At 35.4% G+C, this 26,732-nt stretch overlaps 2 protein-coding genes and 1 pseudogene across 2 annotated transcripts; 2 read left to right on the forward strand and 1 right to left on the reverse strand.

Moving 5' to 3' along the window:
• On the reverse strand, positions 4,663-6,887 carry LOC104719480 (annotated as a pseudogene).
• On the forward strand, positions 8,262-10,699 carry LOC104719481. Its single transcript, XM_010437416.1, has 2 exons — positions 8,262-8,713; positions 8,964-10,699. Exons 1-2 carry the CDS (start codon positions 8,631-8,633, stop codon positions 10,492-10,494), a joined length of 1,614 nt encoding a protein of 537 aa, XP_010435718.1. The 5' UTR covers positions 8,262-8,630; the 3' UTR covers positions 10,495-10,699.
• LOC104719482 (probable non-specific lipid-transfer protein AKCS9) lies at positions 25,815-26,363 on the forward strand. Its single transcript, XM_010437417.2, has one exon. The coding sequence runs from the start codon at positions 25,916-25,918 to the stop codon at positions 26,228-26,230; it is 315 nt and encodes a 104-aa protein (XP_010435719.1). The 5' UTR covers positions 25,815-25,915; the 3' UTR covers positions 26,231-26,363.

The following is a 26,732-nucleotide window of genomic DNA, read 5'->3' on the forward strand; positions in this document are numbered from 1 at the left end:
ATATATATATATATATATATATATATATATATATATATATATATTGATTCTATTCGGATAGACAAAGAGTAGAGGCGTTGAGGATGATTTCAACTGAAACGCTAATATCTGGAATCTCAAATGTTCACCCAAAACAAAACTCCTCCTTTGGAAAATGACTCAGAAGGCTCTACTGGTAGGGACAATTTGAGAACCAGACAGGTTACGACTGAGGTCAACTATCCCCATTGTGGGTCACCAGAATCGGAGATCCATGCTTTTTTCCACTGCCCTTTTGCAGCCCTGATCTGGAAAATGGCCCCGTTTAAGGAACAGCTCAACCCGGAGACAATTAAATCGATGAAATCAGCAATCACTGTCACTATGCGACTGACCTGTTTACCACCCACTGGAATCGGATCCGGACCCTTAGCCCCATGGATCCTATGGACCATCTGGACGGCAAGAAACCGGTTGATCTTAAGCAGAGAACAACCTGTGGCAGAAGAAGTTTTGAACCTTGCCATCATACGAGCGAAAGAATGGCAGAATGCCCAATCATTTCAACCCATAGCACACCACACAGGTAATACCAAGCTTCCAACCCCACTGGCTCTAAATGGTGTGAATTGCTTTGTAGATGGGGCGTGGCAGGAAAACAATGCGGCCGGATGTGGTTGAAGACCAATCTAATCGAACCTTAAATCGAGGCTCTACGGCTTACCTCCATATACGATCTCCGCTGATGGCCGAAGCAATTGCAACTTTCACCGCGATGGGAGTTGCTCTTGAATCAGGTTTCACGCACCTTCATGTCGCCTCAGACTCGCAACTGTTAGTCAAGACTTTTCATAAGAAGATCCACCTCCTGGAACTTCACGGGATTCTATATGATATCCTTAATCTTGCATCTAAATCCAGCTTCTGTAATCTCTCTTACATCCCAAGGGATATGAATCGGCAAGTAGACCTCTTGGCGAAAGAGGCTCTCCGATTTCTTTGTACTGATCAACCGTAATCTTTTAATCAGAAGTCTTTGTTTGTCAAAAAAAAAGACAAAGAGTAGATCATTTGTGGGAGACAATAATAAACTTTGCATACTCTTTGCTGGTAGCTTAAAAATAGAGTCAACTATGTTTTCGTATGAAATACACTTTTAAATGTATAAGTAGTTGTCTAATGTATTTTTACCATTGATGTTTGAAAAATTTTACATATGATATATTACATTATTTTATAGCAATTTTTATGTGCTACACTATAAAATAATGAATTGCTATATATATAAATATAGCACTTGCAAAATTCGAGCTATCTTATTCTGGTATCAATGCCAACTTTTTTTTGTAGTGAAAAAAGGTAGAAATTTTTTTTACTAGAGCCATTGGGTTTGGAGAGGATTAGAGAGGATTAGCTTTTTTTTTTTTTTTGGTAAATAGATGGGATGTTTTATGGCTTCACTTTCGGTACGATGGTATGTAACATGCATGTTTCTCTTACACAGTTACACCGCTAAGAACTTCCAGATTTGTGTTCGTTGATCGAGTGCAGTCAAGAATTTCCTCTAAATATGCTTCATAGGCGAAATTAATCTCACCCAAATCTGTTAATCACTTTACTGTCCGCATGATTGATCAAGATACAAGTGGATATCTTTTCGTCCTTCCAAGCTTAATTCCTTTATGGCCGAATTTCTAAAGTAGATACATGCAACTTATTAACTCAAGATAAAAGACGTTACTCGTTGTTTTTTCTTACAAATAATTATGGGTACTTTATTTATGATGATGGTAATGATCATTTAAATGCATAATGAACCGTTCAAAAATGGAAGATGAAAAGAAGGCAGAGCAAGTGAACGTTTTTCACAAGTCTTTTCAAGTCAACTTTGTATGTGACTCATATAGAAAAATTCACATATTTTCACATATTAACTAGGTTAGTACCGTGCCATTAACTAAGGTCCTGTTCTTTTTCGTGTTGCTGGATGAGTGAGTGCGACACATTAAAACGATAGTGATAACGTCAATCAAAAATCAAAACGACAACGGCAACGACAAGACGATGAGGCAGACGTGTTTATTAGAGTGAGAAAAAGTGTTGTTTGGGAGAGAGAGGAATTGCCGGATTTTCTAGTGACTCTTCTTCACAACATTGACGACTTTCTTTGTTTATTTTCTGTTACATATTATAAGTAATTTTTTATCTTGATCAATAAGTGATATTCTATTAAAAAAAAATTACTTATAATATTGTCCATGGCGGGGATGTTAATATTATAAATAAGATTAGATAAATAATTTACTTAAAATATATTATTGAAAAAAAAATTATTTTCACCAAATAAAACATCAACCACTCAAAAGGTTTGATCTCCGCGTTTGTATTGAGCTCATGGAATGAAATGAGCTGCCTCTATTTAATCATGACTGATATTAAAAAAACCGTTTGTGATTAATATCAAATAAATGAGTAGATAATATACATATCATTGTGATTACTACTATGCACTGTTCAAGAAAGCGCTAGGCGGTATGTGGGCGGTGACCCAGCGCCTAGCGCCTAGAATACCTAGTCGAAATTTTAAGCGTTTTAGGGGGTTAGGCGTTTATAATACGAACATTATATTTATGATATTATACATAAAATTATAGAAAAATATATGTTAGAAGAAATACATAATAATAAATCATAAACTAAAGTTAGTAAAAATAAATTTATTTAATTTAGATTAATAACATTTCAACATTTCTAAAGATTTATATGAATATAAAACTTAAAATTTTAAATATATGTAGTTAAAAATAAAAAATATATAATAAAATAAAATTTTGTGATTTAGGCGGTCTAAGCGGTCGTCTAGGCGTCTGCTGAGCGCCTAGCGCCTAGACGGCGCCTAGGCGGCTGCGTAGACCGCTTTCTTGAACACTGCTACTATGACGGAAAATTAGAGAGAAATCATATTAAGTTTATTTTGTAACCAATTATTAGAGGGCAGGCCCCCTACTACAGCTGCTCAACTAAATTTGCTCCGTACGATTGACCTCTACCTATTTCCTCCTGTACACATGGTAACTCTTCTCAATTTCACTTATACACTATAATTCTATCTAATTAACCAAAATTGGATTAGTTCTTCAATTGCAGGTTCGTCTCAGGTGACTTCAAGAAGTTCTCACGTTGGAGTTCGGAGTAGGTACTGGTGTGGTGGAGAGATTAGGACCTACACCTAAAAGATAGAAGAGAATCCATATCGAAAATTCTACATATGCATTATGGGTATGAAGGTAATATACTTTTATCTACGCTAATTCCATCAAAATTTATTAAATATTGTTATCGGAAAATTATTTTAGGAGAAGAAGGAGAAACACATGTTCGGTTGGGTTGACAATGCTCTTCTATAGGAGATTAGGATGGTTGAAAGCAAACAGAACCAACTCTTAGAGGATTTTCATGATCTAAAAAAGATGGTGATGGACAATGTGGAGTTCCAAAAGGAGATGGTGATCCAAGGCTCTCCATTGTAATTTCTTAGATATTTGGCTGTGATTGTGAACATGAACCTCAGTTTAACTTATTCTTTGAATCCGTTAGTGCCATGTAGAAAGCGTATATGAAAGATTACCCTTTTGGAAGATGAAAGACGTAAAAAAATCGTGTTACCCGACTTCCACTGTTCACGGTGGCAATCCTCAGTGGCCAAGCTTGCATTTTGGTCGCTTAAACCAAACTGAACCAGTAGACTATGTCCATTTTTGCAAGAAGTTTTGTAAGCATGTTGTAATGTCTAGGTAAAATATTCGTTAGATTTGCTTCAATCTGTTATTCGATTCGATTTGGTTCAAAATTGATATTCATCAAAAGCAAAGTAAATCATAAATACGTACAATACCCGAACAGAGGCAGCAAATTTCCTCTTGGTATAACGGGGTATGGTTTAAGCACTCCACACCAAAATTTTCTTTTTGTGTTTGGCTTGCAGTGCAAGATAGACTGTCAACAACTGATCGGATGCTCCATTGGAACAATGCTCGGGAGTCCAAAGACCATCTCTTCTTCTCCTGCAGTTTTGGATCAGAAGTTTGGGGTGGTACAATTAAAAACATCCTCAAAGCAAAGTATACAACAGACTAGCAATCTCTTCTCATCTCAGTTTGTAGACACTGGCATGATCGTCTCGAGAGCTTCATGGTCAGCTTCCTATTTCAAACGGTAATCTACAACATTTGGCGAGAACGGATCTCCGGCGGCACAGACAGTCTCCTAATACAGCAGCTCGGATCATCTCAATGGTGGATAGGCAAATGAGAGATCAATTGTTATCCCTTCTCCTCATTGGGGATAGAAGATATGACAAAAGGCTTTGCAAGCCTGGTTCTCCTCTCGTTCCTGATTCTCAATCAGTTTTTAAACCACAACACTTTCAACTATATGTTGTAGAAAAGTTATGTTTATTTTGAATATAATTTAACATTAAATTCAAAATATATATATATACCTATAATTTAAATAGGCGGATATCCACTCCAGTATACTGATAATTATATGTCTTAAATATAGTTTTACTATCTTTTTATGTATTTTATAAATTTAAAACCAAACAATTTATAACTATAGCTTTTCGAATTTTTCAAATTTTTTGGAATTTTTAAGTTTATTCACTCTGGTAAGCTGCTCTGCTTTAACTCGTAAAAACCTTTTCGACATAGCCAACTGTAAAACATGAATATATCTAGAACACACAAATCATATAAAGATCCTAACACACTGTCAAAATAAACGACACACTCCATGTTCACAATCCCAGTGCCAGTTGAGCTACTAGAATGGTCATATGCACAAGACTGAACAAGGATATGAAACATTTCATGGATTTACTTCTTCTTAGGCAATCTGACGAATATAATAGTTCTCACAAGTCAAAAAAGATTATTATTTTTAACTTCTCCGGCTAAAAAAGTTGGCTAAGTTTGGAACTCTCTTCTTCTTGATTACAAAGAACGTTGGAGTCCCTGCATATGAGTATCTTCTTGGCTTCCCTCGTTGTACTGGCGTGAGTTTTCCAATTGGTTTAGGAGAAAGATAGCTTTTGGCTTCAGGGTACTGCTTAAACTTTTGAATCTCATCCTCGACCAATCTCCTCGTTGACAATGACCTTTCCATCTGAAACGCTTCTTTTTCTTCTTCCACTTTCGTCATTCCACTCTCTCTAAACAAAGTTTCCGTCTTCATCGAAACCGCTTTCGTGCTAGCCTTGACTGCTTCAGCCCATGCCTCTGTTGCTGCGACTTTTTTCTCTGCGGTTTCTTCTGCTTGAGAAGCATGTTTATTCAAATACTCGTACTCAAACCTCGAGATTGTGATTGTTCCACAATGCTCAGACTCCATTTCCCGACTCTCCACTGTGTCTTCTATAAGAGATTCAAGCCTCTCAAGCACTAAAGCCTCTGCGCTTTTAGCATCCTCAAGCTCATCCGATTTGGAAATAAATTCTTTTTCCATTTCATCTATATCAACTTTGGCTTTATTTGTTTCAACCTTTATAACCATCCTCTCGTTTTTGAGAAGAAGCTCCTCTTTCCTTGCAGCATTTCTGTTTTTCTTTAACTTCTCAAGAGAACCAACTAAACTGTAAGCAAGCGAGCTAATTCTCTCTTCGGCGATCGATACTGCTTCCAACTTTAGATTTCGCCATAACCATCTTCGAGTTGAGTTTCCGAATCTTAACATCATCTTTCCTCAAGACTTTATCTAGGCGAGATGCTTCCTCTTTCACTTGACTAACTTCATTCCTCAATGCATCCATTACGGCCATAACCTGAAAGAGCTCAGCATTAACAGAACCAAGTTCTTCCTTTTTCATTTCAGTCGCTTCTGTTACTTCTTTCAAAACCGATAAATAACACATCCCTCTTTCAAAAGAACGGTTTGATCTCGACATACTATTATCTCTCCTATGAACTCTCCTCTCCATCTTCTTGACAAGCATAAGCTGTGTTTGCAACATCTCAACATCTGAACTCGTCTCAAACAACTCTTTCTCAATACCTTTAGCTCTCTCCGCTTCTTCCAACATTTCCTTGATTCTCTTATTCTTTTCCACCAACAAATCCAAAACCTCTTTAGCTTTCTCTTCTCTCTGCCTTTCAATCTCCTCACATTCCTTCAAAGCCTCGACCTTTCCCAATCCAGCCATCAAATGCTCCTCATTCGCCACCTTAGTTTCTTTCTTAAGACTCTCCAACAATCTCAAATCCTCTTACGTTTTTAAACTCAATTCCTCAACTTCTTTCACCGCTGCACTTCTCTCTCCCAATACAGATACTACATCAAGCTTCACCTCGCTCACTTCTTCTTTAACAGCCTCCAAAACTCTCATGACTTCCACATACTTCTCCTCAATCCTCAAAGCTTCCATAATCTAATTCCACCTCTCTAATAACCAAAGTGAGCTCCACTACTTCTGCTCTCTTTGTAACCAAAAAGTTCCCTTTTTGATTTGTGCAGACCCCTCCAACAACTGAAAGAGCACTCTTTACAAGAAATTTATCAAAAAAAAAGATTCAATCTTTGCATCACCCAAACGAAGATTACAGTCTTACAGACACATTTGAAGCAAACCCATCTCAATGCTTCAAATAAATACAAAATCCAGAAATATTTCAAACACAAAATTCAAAATTTCTTGGCAAAAAGGGCATAAATAAAACTAAAAGTCGTTTGAAGGAAACGTACCGGTGAGCAAGAAAGAAACGATTGCCGATTGGTAGAGATAATGAAGCTGGTGGTAGATTTGTTCTTATCATTTTGATACTATTTATGACTCCTAGGACACTAATCTGAGGACGAGGACTGCACAAGTACATGAGAAATAGCAAAAATCACACAAGTAATTTTCGCATAATAAATTTATTTCTGTTTTTTTTTTGAAATATAATTTTTACGGTTCGGTCTTTTTTAAAAAATTGCATTTTCTTATGAAAAAAAAATATTTAAAAATGCCTAAACTTTTAAATTTTGCGATGTTTAAATAAATTTGAATTATCATTTAAATGCCAAAGTTTTCATTCACTTTACAATTAAATAGATAATTTTAGTTCATTTTGCCATTTTAGTCATGCCCTTAAATCAACTGACAGAAAAACTAATGGGATTAAATCTTTGTTTAGAATTTTCCTGTTAGTTTATAAGTCGCTTTACTTTTAAAGTCGTTTTGGTAGATTAGGGTATCGAACCTAGCACCTCCGAAATTAAAAAGAAAATAATGCCTAGATCCAAAATTAGCTACGAAGAAGAAGGTGGTGTGATAACTAGGGGTGTCGATCGGGCTGGTTCGGTCTGGCCCGGCCAGAAATCCGTAAAGCCCATATGTGTTTGAGTTTGGTCTGGCCTGATCCGAAATATTTTCGAGTCTATATTTTAAAGTTCGAGCCCGGTCCTAACATGGCTACAAGGCTTTTTGAGCTTTTTCGAGCTTATATTACATATCATTAATTCAAATTTATAAATTTTTTAAGTAATGTTTAAAGATGCAGTGTAAAACAAATCAATCAAAATTTTAATAATTCATCTATATTCACTACAACTAACTTAGTTTAAATGAAAAAGTTTAAAACTAAATAATATTTTATACTTTAGCCAAACAAAACAATATATAATACATATAAAATATCATAGATAAAAATTAGAAAATTATTAAACAAAGTTATTAAGTAAATATGAAAACTTGATTAGAGTTTAAAAATTTATTTACAATAAATTATTATTCAAATAAAAATGTTAACACAAAAGTACAGTTAAAAGGCTTTTCAGACCGGCCTGGACTCGGTCGGGCTAAGCCCAAAAAACTCTATAACCCAAATCGTCTGAGTCCGAAAAGCCTAATTTTTTTGGATATATATATATTTAAGTCTGTGCCCGGTATTTTTAGAGCCGAGCCGGGCAGCCCGCAGGGTTGGCCCTAATTGACATGTCTAGTGATAACAATGGTAGCAGAGATATTGTTCTAAATTAAGAAAGGAATATAGGATATTTTATTTCTTAAATTCAGTACTATCTTCTCAATGGCTAACTTTTGCCGGGAAATGTTTCGTAAAACGTAAAAATTCTAAATAAAAAGCTTAGTATTTGTACTTTGCGTGATCAAGTTGAAATGTAAAATAGATTGTAATATTTGGCATGAGATGCTTTCTTGTAAAAGAATGGAATCTAATGGTTTAATCGTCTCTATATATATCTCATGGTTTAGTCTAGCTATTTACTCATTTCCAATCATAATATTTAGACCAAGACTTTCAAATTTTCTTAGTCATTTAAACATCTTTCGAGCGCATAACATTTATGGATTCCAACAACCACCCTCTTACTTCTCTCATATGTCCTGCCATACGAATCAAAAACCTAAAAAGCCAAAGTCCTATAGAAATTTACGGGCAAGATTATTTCATAGTCCATAATTCCTATTATTTTTTTAATGCCAAAGATGAAGAGTCTTCGTGTTCACACCACCTTCTCCCTATTATTGGGTGCAACAATAGAGAAACTGTACCAATCGTACAAATTGCTATAGGGTACATAGAAAAATATTGTGGTGCTTGTTGTTCTGATACAAAAGGTACAACATATTATTTTTGTAGCGAATGTGACATATGGTACCACAAAGAATGTGTCGAGTCGTCCCCTATAGTCAAATCTCCGTACCATCCAAAACATTCTCTCCAACTTTACATAGGTAATAATAGCTTGATATGCCGTATTTGTCGCTCAACATATGAAGGTTTAATCTACTATTGCTCTATTTGTAATGTTGATTTTGATCCAGTTTGTGTGACAAAACCTCCCTTCATAAACTACCCAAAAAGACATGAGCATACCCTATACTACTTTCACAGAAAATCTTTGATATGTGATGTTTGTGCTTCAGATGATAACAAGTCTTTAATCTTTGTATGTCTGCATTGCGGTGTTGGTGTTCATGAAAGGTGCATCTACTTACCAAATGTTATAAAAATAGCTCGTCACAAGCACCGTGTTTCTTTAGCTTCTTCACTTTTGTCTCGAAATTGGTCATGCGGTGTTTGTCACCAAAAGATTGACGAAAATTATGGGGCATATTCTTGCATGAAAAATGACTGTAATTATGTAGCGCATTCTAGTTGTGCGACAAGGCAAGATATATGGGATGGAAAAGATCTTGAAGGAGAACCTGAAGAGGTAAACGAAAGCATCGAGCCACCGGTTGAGGAGATAAGTGATGGGACTATACTACATTTTAGTCATCTAGAACATCCCATGCGACTTGTCGAGGATGTCAACAAATGGTACGATGAAAAAGAAATTTGTCAAGCGTGCATACTTCCTCCATACGATGGTAAAGTTTATACATGCATGCGCATGGAATGTGGCTATGTTCTCCATGAAGAATGTGCATATTTTCCCCGTGTGAAACAACATCCATTACATGCCCATTCACTTACTCTGGAACCATATGGTACACAAATGATACGTAAGTGTCATTGTTGTAATACTTACTCCCTTGGTTTCAAATATGTATGTCATAATACTGATGGTGATGATGAGGGTTTCAGTTTAGATGTACGATGTGCTTTAATATCTGAGCCGTACGATTATCATTCTCATATGCATCCCTTGTTCTTAACCGATTCAGTAATTGTCTGTTTTATTTGTCATCTTGGTCATCTTCGGGGAGCTTTAAAATGTGATGAATGCAACTTTTCCTTGTGTTTTAGTTGCGCCACTCTTCCATATAAAGTGAGATACAAGAATGATGAACATTTACTAACCTTTTTATATGGAAAAGCTGCGAACGGAGTCTATTGGTGTGATCTTTGTGAGAGAACAATAAATCCAGTCACTACAAAAATAACTGGATTCCGCGGATTCTATAGATGCAATGAATGTGAAGTCACACTTCATACCACCTGTTTACTTGGGGTTGATATGTATATGAATCATGGTTCAAAGGTTACAGTAAACAAAGAGGAGTTCAGTATCGTTCGAAACACTACTCTCACTCGACCAATCTGCAAAAAATGCCGAAGACGTTGCAAATACAGAGTGATAATACACATTGAAGTGAATCTGAGCAGGCCATTGAAGGGGACAATTCAGGTGAACGAAGAGAGGTATTTTGTGTCGTATGAGGGACTCACCAACATTTGCTCCGGCTATGGTGTGTATGGGCATTTGGTCCATGTATGTCCTCGACGAGTATTGGCAGAAGTGGTGGTGAGTTTTTTACAGACAGGGATCAGCAAGGCTTATCCGCTGTCATTTCTGGTACGTTTTTGCCATGGCTTCATCTCAAGGGACTGGATGGTCCGTGTTGTGCATATGCATAGAAAGGCTAATCGACTAGCTGACGGATTAGTAAACTATGCGTTCTCCTTACCATTAAGTTTTCATTTGTTTCAGTCTAGTCCGGAGAGTGTTGCTGCAATTGCGTTGCAGGACTCTGTTGGTCATGCTATTCCAAGACTTGTTTGTATTTAGTCTTTTTTTTTTTTTAATAAATATGGGAGTTTAACTCCCTCTAGTGTTTGTATTTGGTCACGCTAGTCTCAAACACTAGAGGTTCCAGTTCGAACTCGGGCTCAGAGCCTCAGACATTTTCCTTCATTCAAATTTTGAACTTCTTTTATGATAGGTAATTTGAAATTCTTTTTAGATAGGTAGTCTACTTGTTATTTATGTTTAACTTCATTTAAGTTTCCTACAGTACTTGTAAACTATATAACCATGTTAACAAAAAAAACTGTATATAATATTTTAATTTGATTGATTGTTCATATATTCATTAGAATTGTTTAATAAATATTTTGATAAAAAAAGAATATATAAAATTAAATGGGATACTCCAGTTAGACGTACTTAATTTTTCAATAAATATGTTACAATAGACTAATTTTCTAAAAGTATACCTACAATATTTTAATGAAAATACAGCAACCGACACAAAGTAGTCTAAATAGATAGTCATTTATTTTTGTTAACACGCATTCAATTAGACTTGTTTAACTTTTTCAATATATATGTTTAGATAGACTATTTTCCCTTTTTTCTTTTTTTTGACAGCTAAAAAGACTATTTTTAAAAAAATATTGTACCTATATTACTACTAATAAAAGGGACAATTTGAGCCATTTCTTTGTGTCCACCTCAGCAAACTCCAAATTCATCTTAGAACATGTCACATCATCTAATTCTTTCTCAATGCAACAATTAACAGCTACAAATTAACAAGCGACATCTTGCAAAAAAAAGAAATCCGCTAAGCATATGAAACGTTAGCCTCAAAACCCATTGTCTCCCACATGGCCATGATCTCCGTTTCAAGCTTCTCTCATCTCCTATGGCTTTATGGTTTCTCAATTTAAATCCCACCAGATAAGTTACGACTTCACTAATCTCACTTTTAGTTATAACTTCTACGTGCAATTTTTCTACGCTGGAAGTGGAAGACCACATGTACAAAGATATTGCCTTTCTTCTTCTTGATTCCTCTTCAGTTTATGGGGTTTTAAAATTCACGTTCTGTTTTCTCATGTTTATTGTTTTGTTGTCTCTCTAGCTCATGGAGAAACATTGGGTTGGAGGATAATCAACAATCTTAATTCATGTTTTCTAGATGCGTCGGAGAAGTTTTGGTTTTTGGATGATATGATGATGTTCAAACTCACACACTCAGACCATTGTCGATGATAGCTAGCTTTTTGACGCCGGATTCTCAAGCACACAAGACTACGTGGTAAGATCTTTTTAAAAAATTAGGTATCTTTCTTGCTATTGCATAAATCTAAGTCATACACCATAACTCTCACTGACTTCGTCTAATTGCATGAGAGTAAGTATAAAGATAAAAACAAAAAGTGTCGTCATATATTTTCTATAACGATATATAGAATTTTCTCAGCACTAAAAAGCACAAAGCCCTCAAGCCTTAACTGAAAGCAAGGTTCAAAGACTTAGTTTACCAATTCGGGGCAAACAATTTCAACGAGAGTTTATTGGTTCAATCAGCCACACTTGCTTAATTTAATCAGTTTAGGTGATTTTATCATAATCCTATTATTTGACTACTTTTATTTTTTTGAAACGGTTAACTGTTCATTTTTCTTCTAGAACTGTTCCACGTTAAAAGTTATCAATCAACTGGTAGTTGAGAGACGTCTCTACTGTAGATGCAAACAGAGGATGACAATAGCCATAACGTAATTAGCTTTGGTGTCATGGTTCCTTTGGTCTGAACTCTTAATATATATATATATATATATATATATATATATATATGTGTGTGTGTGTTAAAAAGAGAACACTTTATTTTTATTTTTGAAACTTAACACAAGCTAAAAACNTTTCTACGCTGGAAGTGGAAGACCACATGTACAAAGATATTGCCTTTCTTCTTCTTGATTCCTCTTCAGTTTATGGGGTTTTAAAATTCACGTTCTGTTTTCTCATGTTTATTGTTTTGTTGTCTCTCTAGCTCATGGAGAAACATTGGGTTGGAGGATAATCAACAATCTTAATTCATGTTTTCTAGATGCGTCGGAGAAGTTTTGGTTTTTGGATGATATGATGATGTTCAAACTCACACACTCAGACCATTGTCGATGATAGCTAGCTTTTTGACGCCGGATTCTCAAGCACACAAGACTACGTGGTAAGATCTTTTTAAAAAATTAGGTATCTTTCTTGCTATTGCATAAATCTAAGTCATACACCATAACTCTCACTGACTTCGACTAATTGCATGAGAATAAGTATAAAGATAAAAACAAAAAGTGTCGTCATATATTTTCTATAACGATATATAGAACTTTCTCAGCACTAAAAAGCACAAAGCCCTCAAGCCTTAACTGAAAGCAAGGTTCAAAGACTTAGTTTACCAATTCGGGGCAAACAATTTCAACGAGAGTTTATTGGTTCAATCAGCCACACTTGCTTAATTTAATCAGTTTAGGTGATTTTATCATAATCCTATTATTTGACTACTTTTATTTTTTTGAAACGGTTAACTGTTCATTTTTCTTCTAGAACTGTTCCACGTTAAAAGTTATCAATCAACTGGTAGTTGAGAGACGTCTCTACTCTAGATGCAAACAGAGGATGACAATAGCCATAACGTAATTAGCTTTGGTGTCATGGTTCCTTTGGTCTGAACTCTTAATATATATATATATATATATATATATATATATATATGTGTGTGTGTGTTAAAAAGAGAACACTTTATTTTTATTTTTGAAACTTAACACAAGCTAAAAACATAGCAGTTCCAAAGTCTTTCTCGCAAAAAAAAAGTTTAGTTAGACCCTTTCCTAATGCATGTAACATATGTTGCTTCAGGGGATAACAAGATTTCAAAGCCTTTAATCAACTACACGAGACTTTGTTGTCAATGGGGTACATACTCAGAAATTAAAACGCACATGAATCTCCTTCTACTTCAAACTTGAAGGAAATAACAGATTTGCAGGTTTACATTAATTTTTATTTGGTTAGACTAAGAAGAAAGCAAGTAAAAACATCTTTTATATTAAAAGTTAGTTCTCTGGTAATGCAGGCACAATTTCTGTTGGATTTAAAATGTTTAATAGATAATTAATTTGGTTCAAACAGAAAACAAAAAGGAGACCATAGTTAATGTCCCATATAAATTACTATGTTAAATTTTATATGGTGTAACTGTATCCTATATAAACAATGTCCATTCACCCCTTAAAGTATATACTAATTTAACTTATAATATTATTTATATTTTATTTTAAACAAAAAAGAATCCCGCGCGTAGCGCGGTGTATTCCCTAGTAATAAATAAAAAGACTCATAGTGAACCAATAAACTATGTATGTTGTAAATCACTTAGGATGGATCTCCATAACGGGCCCATACACGTCCAAGCCCATAAGGCCCATAGGCCACCTCCTCTTATTCTAAGTCGGTTTAGTAGTCCTAATGTATTTGGGCCTTGTCCGTTACTATATATATGTACTTATTCGATTGAATCAATAATAAGAAGAAGAGAATACAACCTCTCGTTTCTCTAGTTTCATAACACGTTATCAGCACGAGGTTGCTCTAAACACCACTGAGAAAATTCCCTAACCCTAAAACCCTAAAACGGCCGCACATCAAGCTCATGTTCGTTTCAAAGCTCACACGCGGAGGTTCTAGTTTGTGATCAATCCACGTTCATGGTCAGATTATGTTCGTGATCAAGCTTTGTTCGTGACTAGTCCAAGGTTCGTGATAAAAACTCAAGGTATATCCGAGGTCTTTAGCTCCCGGATCAATTCAAGTCAACCCCAAACGGTGTAAGGTAAATAAATCGAACCCACCGGACATACATTTATCAAACTTGATCTTGATTCTATTAGAACCCTAAAAACCTGCAATTACACAATCAACAAATCAAAAACCCTAAGCTTTGAAACCCTAAACTCTAAAACATTAAAATCCAATTGTATGAGGTGTAGAATTGCTTAGGATTGATTGTTTGTCATTGATTGATTGTTCTATGTTTAAATCCGATTATTATTGATTGTTTGTTTAAAATCAAAATCCTAAAATCAAACCTTAAAATCGGAATTGTTCTATGTCTTGCATGAAACCCTAAAACTAAAAACCTAAAATCAAAACCTTAAGGGAAAACCTAATCCTTTTTAGAAAAGGAAATTCTAATAAACTAAAAATAAAACCCTAAAGCTTTTGTCTTAATCCTAACTAGAAAAGGAAACCTTATCTAGAGAAAAGGAAAACTTGAAAACCTAAAATTATTTGCATATTTCCTTGATCATACTAGATTATATTTTTCTCTAAGATTGTTTCATGCATATATTAACTATAAATTAAAAGACAAAAACTATATATTAAAAGACAAGAAATTATTTAACAAAATTGGCATGGTTCGGTCTTAAATACCGCATAGCCTAGACGAAATTCACTCCATGGTTCGGTCTTAAATACCGCATGGCCTAGACAAAATTAATTCCATGGCTCGGTCTTAAATACCGAATGGCCTAAGAATAAAATGATTGCATGGTTCGGTCTCAAATACCGCATGATAATAATCAGGTGCTTGTTTTCTATTTTATAGATGTCAAAGATCAACAATCTCAAATATGTTGCAATTAATGTATCTGGAGACAACTATTTACAATGGGCATTAGATACTAAGATTACCTTGAAATCAAAGGATCTATGTGAATGTATGGAGGATGATAATGATACCACCAAAAAAGAAAGGTATAAGGCGATCTTGCTAATACGCCACCACCTTTATGAGAGTCTCAAGAACCAGTACCTTACCATAGAAAATCCACTTGACCTTTGGACAGAGTTGAAAAACAGATATGACACCAAAAGACGGTGCTCCTACCAAATGCTCAATTCGGTTGAAAAAATCTAAAGATCCAGGATTTTAAATCCGTGGATGAGTATAATTCAGAGGTATTTAAGATAGTCTCGATCATGAAGTTATGTGGTAAGGAGGTTACTGAGGAAGACTTGCTAGAGAAAATATTCTCAACGTTTCATACTAATAACATACTGCTTCAGCGGTGAAAAGGGCTTTAAGACATATGCAAGTCTAATCTCTTGTTTGCTACTTGCTGAGCAAAACAATGAGTTATTTCTAATGAACAGTGCAACGAGACCTCCTGGTTCTGCCCCGTTACCTATGACCAAGAAAGAGCCTAAAGAGCCTAATGAGACTAAAGAGTCTAACTACGTCCAAAGAGACAAGTATCACGGCCGTGACCGTGGTAGAGGATGTGGTGGTCGTGGCAATTACCAAGGAAACCAATATGATGGTTATGACCGTGGGAACCGATCCGACTTTGGTCGTGGTCGTGGTAGAGGCCGTGGAATTTTCAAACCACAGCACAAGCCTAAATCGTTTTGCCACCAATGTGGTATGGGGAATCATTGGGCTAAGACGTGCAGGATACCTAAGCACCTTATTGATCTCTATCAAGAGAGTTTGAAAAAGAATTCAGAAGCTAACCTGGTTCATCTCGATGGTGAAGGAGATTTCGACCATGAGAATGATGACCAATTGGATTATGAGACTTCAGATTGTCTAGGAGAGGATTATTAAATTTAAATATTGTCTTGATTTAATTTCCATGTTTTATGCTTTAAATTTTATTTGATTATAATTTGGTTTAAATTCAATTATTTTATTTCCTTCAATATATATATTTGTTTGTTTTATTCTATTATGTCTAAAACATAATTCTTGTCCATATTAAGAAATGGCTGAGGACAAGAACATACAAGAGATACTTTGTTAATCTCATTTTGAAAAATGCCAACATTAGCACAATATCGGGTATAACAAGTTTAATTGAAGACTACGGCCAGGCACATATTCTTTTGCCTAATAGCACACATCTTGAAATAAGTGATGCTTTATATTCACCCAGCTCAAAGAGGAGCTTATTGAGTTTCAAAGATATTCGTTTGAATGGTTTCCATGTTGAAACTAAGGGTGAAGGAAACCAGGAGTTCCTTCATATTACTGAAATCACCCAAGGATCTAAGAAAATCCTAGAGACTATACCCGCATTATCTACTGGTCTTTACCATGCTAAAATAAATATGATAGAAGCTAATTTGGCAATGAACAAGATGTTCAATGCACAATTCACTTTATGGCATGACCGGCTTGGCCATCCGGGTTCTAACATGATGCGTAAGCTAATTATAAATTCAAATGGGCACACTCTTAAAGAGAGACTAGTTATCCCTAAGAATCTCACGTGTGTAGCATTTGCAAAAGGGAAACTCATTATAAGGCCATCACCTATCAAACTAAAGATATTTTCCACTTAAGACTATATGTCTAGATAATGCTGGTGAATTTACATCCCAAACGTTTAATGATTATTGTATGCCCATGGGGTGAGTGTGGAACATACCGTGGCACATGTCCATACACAAAATGGATTAGCTGAATCATTCATTAAACAAATTCAATTAATTGCTCGACCATTAGAGGTCGCAGCTTCCTTTGTCGGCTTGGGGACACACAGTATTACATGCAGCAGAGCTTATATGCATTAGGCCATCTAGTGAGCATAAATATTCGTCATCCCAATTATTAACGGGTCATAAGCTAGACATATCCCATATAAAAAATATTCGGGTGTGTCGTATATGTACTGATTGCACCATCACAAGAACTAAGATGGTACCTGAAAGGAGGATGAGAATATATGTTGGATATGATTCTCCCACCATTACTAAGTATCTAGAGCCAACTACGGATGATTTATTTAAGGCTAGATACGCGGATTGTCAGTTTGCTAAATCCAAATTTCCTATGTTCGGTGGAGAGACAAACAAGCTGGTCAAAGAAATATCATGGAATCAAACATCCTTAAATTGACAAGATCCTCGGACTCTAGCATGTGAGGTGATATATCATGGTTTTTGTGGTTTTTAACCATGATATAAGGAGTCTTTTAGAGTATTTTGATTTGTTTTCTTGGATGTTTTTGAGTCTTTACAGGTTTTCTAGGATTTTGGCATGAAATGAGCAAAATGGAGCAATTAGAAGAGATTTTGGAGCAATTCAGCTAAGGAAGAGAACTTGGAGCTGATCAGAAGTGATGGTGTCGATCGACACCACCCTTGGTGTCTGTCGACACCCCTGTTAGCCGCAAGAAGAGCAAGGTTTTGGATGTTTTACAAATCTGCCTCAAAGTTTTCCATATTTGCATCATTAGTCCCTGACATGTTTTAGGACATATATATATATATATATATATATATATATATATATATATATATATATAGTTTGTGGGTTTTAGAAACCCTGAAGTTTTATTATAGCAAGTTTTATTTTCTGCAATTTTGTGAGATTTTGAGAGATTTTGGGAGAGAGATCTGAACTGCTTTGAGAGAAGAATTCATAAACTCCCTCTTTACTCTTTCAATTTCAATTGCTTATTATTCAGAATTATGTTTTGTTCTTCATTGAATATGTCCGAATAGTTTGCTTGTTAGGTTCATAGTAAATTACAGGGATTTTATGATTTATTAGATCTGTTTATTTAGAATTCATTATCTTTCTAGATCTTCATCATAGGTTGTTCTTCATATTAATTCTTGACTGATCACCTAGAACAATTGCAAGCTCAATGGCTAAAACAGTTGCAAGCTCGATCTTTGACCTCTTGGCAACAAATTAAGGTGGCTTTCCTTAATTATTTTTATGATGATGCTATGTCTGATGAATTGAGAGTCAAGATGTCCTCCTTCAAGAAAAGACCAGATGAAGCTTTCAAGGCAGCTTGGGTAAGATTCAAGACCTATCAGAGGGACTGTCCACACCATGGATTTTCAAGAGTGCAACTGCTAAGCATCTTTTCCAGAGGAATTGACTGGGAATATCAGCTAGCTTTGGATGCTGCAAGCCATGGGAACTTCAAGACAAGATTTCCAGAAGATGTTGAAGCTTTGATTGAGAATTTGGCTTCCAGCAATAGCACTAAGAGAGCAGATACTGAAAGGAAGAGATTGAATGGAGGATTTGATGCAAACCAGCTAGCTTCTATTAATGCCAAGCTGGATTCAGTTCACAATCTTCTTGTGGGTAAAAAGTCAGTTCATTTTGCTGCTGAAGTTCAGACATTTGAGCCACAACATGAGACAAGGAATGAAGAAGCAGATGTCAACTATGTGTATGGAGCTGGGTATCAAGGTCAGAGATTCGGTGATCAGCAAAGTAACAAGCCTTACAGTGGAAACTCTTAAGGCTACACACCTAAGCCAGATTACCAGAAGCAGCAACAGAACAATGGTTATACTAGAACCTATGGGAACTCATCTTATCACTCTCCTCCTCCCCAGACTTCTTCTAAGAGTAGAATGGAAGCTATGCTAGAGCAACTTTTGCAAGGTCAGGAACAGTTAAGAGTGACCTTCAATGGGAAGATTGATAATGTCTACAATGAGCTTACTGGGAGGATTGATGCATTGAATATTCATGTTAAGAAGCTCGAGAGTCAGGTTGCACAAACTGCTGGATCCGTCAAGAGGCAAGAGGGATTTCTTCCTGGAAGAACTGAGTCAAACACCAAGCATGCTTGCAATGCCATATTAGTAAGGGATGAAGATGATGGTGAAATTGTTTCTGCAGAAAAAGGAGAGCAATCGGCCAAATCTGAGACAGAAAAATCGACTTCAAATGTTGGTGTTGATCGACACCCCTCTTAGACAGAGTTGAAAGGGTGTACAAGCCAAAGGTCCCTTTTCCTAAGCCAAGAAGGTCCAAGCAGGAGCTTGAGGAAGCTAGATGCAAGGCTATGATTGATAAGGTGATGATAGAGATGTCTTTGATTGATGCAGTCAAATTTTCACCACCACTTAAGGGGTATGTGAAGAGAATGGTATCCAATGGTTTGAGCCCTGACGAAGGAGCACTACTTACAAAAGATGTCAATGCAATTCTGTCGAACCAGCCTGTTCAAAGTAAGAAAGAGAAGAAGCAGGAAGTGGTTGTCTCTAAGGAAGTAAGTGCAGTAATTCAGTGTAGAGTTGCAGAGAAATTACCAGATCATGGAAGCTTTGTACTTGATTGCTCTATCTCTGCAGAACGGTTTGCTCACTCACTTTGTGATCTAGGCTCTAGTATTAACTTGATACCACATTCTGTTGCTGGGAAACTTGGGATGACGAAATTCAAGCTAACTCAGATTTCTCTTATCTTAGCTGATAGATCCAGAAGAATTCCTGAAAGCATTTTAGAGGATATTCCAATCAAGGTTGGGAACTTCATGATTCCCACAGACTTTGTGGTGTTAAAGTATGACAAAGAGCTTGGTGATCCTCTCATCTTAGGATGATCTTTCTTGGATACAGCTGGTGCCATCATATATGTGAAGAAGGGACACATAACACTGAATGTGGAAGATTTGAGTTTGAAATTTGAGATAGATAAACTGAGAAGGGCTCCTACTATTGATGGACAGACTTTTTCTGTTGAAAAGGTTTCTGCTACTCGAGTTGCAGGCTTAGCATCGATTGATGCTAATGGAGCATCGGTCGACAATCCCCCACATCCGAGACCAAACTTGTCCAAAACAGTTGCTTCAAGTCAGAAACTTGTTTCCAAACAGAAAGCCCCCCACTCCACACTCCAGAGTCCTCAGGTAAGGAAAATGTATGCATCTTCTTCTCCCAAACCCCCTCCTATCATCAACAAGGCTTTCAAAGGACATAAAAGAAGCAAAACCATCCCTAAATCTCACCCTGGTCCTGCTCCTCATGTCCTTGGTAGGCCTCACTCTTCCACTGCTTATACACCACCTTGGATGAAGAGGACATTCTCTCGGAAGCATGCATTGCCATGTTCTGCTCCACCCGATGCTTGAGCTTCAACACAGTCAAGCTAATGACTAAAAACAAGCACTTAGTGGGAGGCAACCCACTTTGAAGTTTTTCTTTTCTTTTTGAGTCATTTTTCTTTTTGCATTGAGTCAATTTTTGTTTGAATTTTGTTTGAAATTATGAACTGTCTATCTATAATGTTGCTTTTAACTTGTGTTTGAGTGTTTCTTAACAGCATAATCATCCAAGGATTGATCCAACAACACATCAACACAACTATCTGCAACTAACAAAGAGTTTTGGCCAACAAAACACCATTCGTGATGAGTGTCGATCGACACCAGCTGGTAACCCGAAAACAGTTCATCTTTTCCTTACAATTTTCAATACATTTTTGTATCTTTTTGCTTTCCTCTTACTTGTGACACTGGGGACAGTGTTGTTTAAGTCCGGGGGAGGTTAGTACTAACTACTAACATATTTTTTGTTTTTAATGAGTCAAATTTTTCAAATTGTGTTGGAGACTATGATTTTTCCTTTTAGGTGTATTGCTTTGGTTGATTTATGCTGCATATTGAATCCACTAATCCGACTAATGAAAAACCCAATGGATGACCAGTAAACCAGAGACATCCAAATTTCCAACATAATCCATAAAAGCCTGAGGTAACTTCTGAACTCTTCATTTTACCTCATCAAGGAGATTGATGTTCATAGAGCTTGACTCCTTGTTTATGACTGACAAGTAAGATTTTCAAAAGAAAATGGTACTCCTCTCCCTTATTTAAATTGAAAAGATTACTCCTGAGAGCTTTGTTAGAAGAAAAAAAAGAGAGAAAATAAAAGATGAGATGATTTTTATCAGTTTAGAGAGGGAGGTAAATTACCAGTGACCTCATTATTCTACTCTTGAGTCAAATGATTACACAAAGCTTGGAAGCGAGGGGTAGGTAAATTACCGATGACCCCATTATTCGCCTACACCTTTGATTACTAAAAAAAACAGCAAAGCAAAGCTCAAAGAAGGATAAGAATAGAATAAGTCTGGAGGAGAGGAAGAATACCACAAGTTGTAAAAATATATATATCTTTCTTGTTATGGTATAGTAAGGGAATGAGTCTAGAAGGTTCTTGACATTGATCAAATTGATGAGGCCCACCGATGAAGGCTTAATGGAGGAAGTAGTGGAATTTGGTTTGAATTTGGGATGCTATGAATGTCAACGGAGAAGTACATGGGGTTTCTATGCTAAGCATATGGATTATGGTTTGAATTATCATGACATTACCTTAGAAAGAAAATGAGTTTCCGTGTTTTCAAACCTCTTTCACAGGTCTAAGTTTTTGTTTTGCTTGAGGACAAGCAAAATCTAAGTCTGGGGGAGTTAATATATCATGGTTTTTGTGGTTTTTAACCATGGTATAAGGATTTAGAGTATATTGATTTGTTTTCTAGGATGTTTTTGAGTCTTTACAGTTTTCTAGGATTTTGGCATGAAATGAGCAAAATGGAGCAATTAGAAGGGATTTTGGAGCAATTCAGCTAAGGACGAGAACTTGGAGCCGATCAGAAGTGATGGTGTCGATCGACACCGCCCTTGGTGTCGGTCAACACCCTTGTTAGCCGCAAGAAGAGCCAAGTTTTGGAAGTTTTACAAATCTGCCCCAAAGTTTTTCATATTTGCATCATTAATCCCTGACGTGTTTTATGACATATATATATATAGTTTTGGGTTTTAGAAACCCTGAATTTTTATTCTAGCAAGTTTTATTTTCTGCAACCTTGTGAGATTTTGAGAGCTTTTGGGAGAGAGAGATCTGAACTGCTTTGAGAGAATAATTCATAAACTCCATCTTTACTCTTTCAATTTCAATTGCTTATTATTCAGAATTATGTTTTGTTCTTCATTGAATATGTCTGAGTAGTTTGCTTGTTAGTTTCAGGGTTTTTCACAGGGATTTTGTGATTTATTAGATATGTTTATTTAGGATTCATTATCTTTCTAGATCTTCATCATAGGTTGTTCTTCATATTAATTCTTGACTGATCACCTAGATTTAATACCCTAGGAAAATAAATTGATATGAGAATATAATTGATTTTCTTGATAAAACCTTTTGATGAGCAAAATTACTTTCTGCAAAGAGATTTGATTTAGTAATTTTGTGAACTTATCTAAACCTGTTTTTAATGCTGATTTCTAACCTAGAATTTTACAAAGAGATTTGGATTTTCTGGTTTTAAATTTAGATAATATTTGCAGTGAGAACTGATTTATTTTACAGAAGAGTTTAGAGTTCTAGATCTGATTTTTAATTGTTTGAATCCTATTTAATTATTGATTTAATATTTTGTAATTTCCTAAAAAAATTCCCTGGACCTAGCTTTTTGATCTTCTTAATTTACAACAGTTTTATTTTAATATTTTGCATTGTCTATTTCATTTAAATCATCTTGTTTAGCGTAATCATAAAACTCTATAATTTATTGTGTAGTCTTGAGTCCTTGTGGAATTCTACCCCTAAGTATTACCGTACCTCTTAAGTTGAAAGAGTAGCTCTAGGGTTTAATTTGAGCATATCATGAGGCAGATGTCCAAAAGATTATACATTTAAAAAATCTAGCTAATCAATTGTCAGATTCCTTTGCTGACCCAAAGAGAGTTATGAAATCGTACATACCAGCTTGTAATGCACCAGTACGTATTGATGTTCAAAAGGAATACAATAATCAAGTTGCTATAGAGTCTAAGGAACGTTTGAAACGTGGTAGACCAATAGGTTCCAAAGATAAGAATCCTCGGAAATCTAAGAAAGGTGCAAATCAAACCGAGGTTAAGGAAATTATAGACATGGCCACGANTTGTTTGAATCCTATTTAATTATTGATTTAATATTTTGTAATTTCCTAAAAAAATTCCCTGGACCTAGCTTTTTGATCTTCTTAATTTACAACAGTTTTATTTTAATATTTTGCATTGTNTTATATCATGTCTGGAATTCAATGGAACCGAAAAGATGTCGACATCGATAAAATATTTACATACAAGGTAGCACTTGAAATAAATGAGGATCATGAACCCACGTCTATATTAGAGTGCACTCAAAGAAAAGATTGGTTAAAATGGAAAGAAGCCATTGACGTGGAGTTAAATTCATTAAAGAAAAGGAATGTGTTTAGTCCGATCTTAAGGACACCATTCGATATAAAGCCAGTGGGACACAAATGGGTCTTTGTAAGAAAGAGAAATGAGAATAATGAAATCGTGAGATATAAGGCACGGCTTGTAGCACAAGGATTCTCTCAAAGACCAGAAATTGATTATGAAGAGACATACTCCCTTGTGATGGATGCAACGACTTTTAAATTTTTAATAAGTCTGGCTAAAAGAGAAAAACTGGATTTGCGGCTAATGGATGTAGTGATCGCATATTTATATGGTCCACTGGATAATGAAATTTATATGATATTACCAGAGGGTATTGAGCTCAAAGATAAGAATGCTTCTCGAGACCAATACTGCATAAGGCTAAACAAATCCCTTAATGGACTGAAACAAAGTGGGCGAATGTGGTACAATAGATTGAGCGAGTACCTAGCTAAAGAAGGCTATAAAAATGATCCCATCAGTCTATGTATTTTTATAAAGAAGTTTGCAAACAAAGGGTTTGTAATCGTAGCAGTATATGTGGATGATTTGAATATCCTATCAACCTCTGGGGAAATCGCCCAAACAGTTGAATATCTCAAGAGAAAGTTTGAAATGAAAGACCTAGGTAAAACTAAGTTCTGTTTGGGATTGGAGCTTAAGTACATGAATGATGAAATCCTTGTGTATCAAATGGCATATACTGAAAAGGTACTCAAGAGATTTAATATGGACCAAGCTCACCCATTGCCTAGCCCAATGGTTGTGAGAAACTTGAATTTGGATAATGATCCATTCGGTCCAAAGAAGGACGAGGAAGAGATTCTCAGTCCGGAAGTGTCATACCTTAGTGTTATAGGAGCGTTAATGTTTTTGGCTAGCCATACTAGACCAGACATTTGTTTTGCCGTGAACCTCCTAGCAAGATTTATTTCTTGTCCGATCCAAAGGCACTGGAACGGTATCAAACATATATTGCGTTACCTACAAGGAACTCTTAATTTGGGTTTATTTTATACTAACCATAACAAAGAAGGTTTAGTTGGTTTTGATAATACAGATTACCTATCGGATCCGCATACTAGGTCTCAAAGACGCATCTTTAAATTAAAGCACACTGCACACGCTTCTCCATTTTTCTTTATGTTCTATGTATCTTATCTTTCTGAGTTTAAGAAAATAACAAAATAACAAAAAAAAAGATATAAAATTTAGGAGAAAAAAAGGAAAAAAAAGAAAAGAAAAAAGGGTCTATATGTGGAAGATACGTTCCTATTATTACAGATAAAAGTAGAATGTTTTTACCTACGAGCACGACTGCGTAAGCGTGATTGGACTGAGTTGCCACCAATCATGAATCATGATGCACTCCGTTCTTGAGATTGATATCTTTTGAGTAGACAATACATAATTAATAAACACGAAGCCGCCTTTCTGACACGACAAGGGATCAAATTAAGGGAGGTATTGTATATTTCCATAACTTAAAGCAGAACACAGCATAGAAAGAATGAAAATAAGATAACACAGAACCACATAACCACAGCAGAACCCAATAGTATCTTATCTTTGTGAGTTTAAGAAAAAAAAAGATAAGAAAAAATGACATACAATTTAGATAAAAAGGGAAAGAAGAAAAGAAAAAATGGTCTATATGTGGAAGATACGTTCCTATTCTTACAGATAAAAATAGAATGTTTTTACCTACGAGCACTAGCTACTGCGTAAGCGTTACATATTTTCTCTTTAGAATGTAATACTTGGTAAAAGAAAATTCACAAATAGGATAATATGTAGTTTTTGCAACGACTTGATGTTATTCATTTACAAAGTGTGAAATGAAAATATACATACACCATCGCGTTTTGCTTGAATTAAAGATAATGTGGATGTTAAATGGACATCTATATATATTAGAACGTGTAACTATCGTGGCTATTAACCAAATTTGTAGTTTTTTTGTGGTTCCTAATTAAAAAATAGTTGTCATGCATGGGATGAGGTCTATGCTAATGATTAATTCTTTTCAACACAAAATTTATTAAATTATCTCATTTAGTCAATCAAAATGATGTTTTAATATAAATACTGCTCTGATTAATTACCACGTGAATGAGCTATTTAACATCTACTATGTAAGATGATTTGTAAATTAGTATGTACTTTAACGGACGTACATACGCTCGATACGTTTCTGAGCATTTGTGCAACGTGATTTCTCACGTACCTTTTTATGCATGATTGACAAATGTATGAAAGTTTCTTAATGAGACAAGAGTCTTGAAATCTCGTCCGTTACAAACACATCTATATATAACCTGTTTCACCATCCTAGAAATCTCAAACAATTCTCAAATACACTTAAAGAACAAAAACAAAAACAAAAAACTTTGAGAGTTCAGAAAAGTTGGTTAGGTTTTCAAGAGATGAAGATCCCAGCGGTAGTGTTCATTGTGTTCCTGATTGGTGCCATAATATTTCCAAATTCGATCAGAGCAACTGTGGTTGAAGGTTCCGGAGAAGAAGTGATTAATGTGACGTGTTCTCCGACGGAACTTAGTTCATGCTTACCAGCAATAACATCAGGAGGCGCACCATCTACACAATGTTGCACGAAACTCAAAGAGCAGGAACCTTGTTTGTCTTCCTACATTACAAATCCGCTGTATAGTACATATGTTAGTTCTCCAAACGCTCGTAAAACGTTGGCGGCTTGTAATGTTCCTTATCCTACTTGCTAGAAGTTTGAGATATTCCTAGAACAAGTTATTAATCTCTATGATAATAATAAGAAGTATTTTTAGAAAAATCATTATGTAACAAAATGCTCTGATGATAATGAATGATGATAATACGATTGGGAGTTAATAGTGATCTACACTGATGCCGAAACACAGCACACACGTTTCCCCACTTATCTTTATTTTCTATCTATCTTATTTTTCAGAGTTTAAATAAGAAAACAACACAACCAAATTTTAATCCATTCCCATTCTTAAAATAAAGAATTCGGTGCAAAAAAAATTATTCACGTAACTTTTTTTTATAACTTAACCCTACAATACAAATAAATGCAAAACAAAAAAAAAAAACATATTTTCGAACATTTTCTCTTTTAAAAAAAAACACAAAAAAAAAAAAATTGATGGAAAGATGTAATTTATTTATAAATAAATGCATCTTTATAATTGATACAGATAGTGATTTGTACTTGGAAAATGAAATTTTATGGGATGATTTGAC

The sequence above is a fragment of the Camelina sativa genome, chromosome 10 (genome assembly GCF_000633955.1).
Source record: "Camelina sativa cultivar DH55 chromosome 10, Cs, whole genome shotgun sequence".
NCBI lineage: Eukaryota > Viridiplantae > Streptophyta > Magnoliopsida > Brassicales > Brassicaceae > Camelina > Camelina sativa.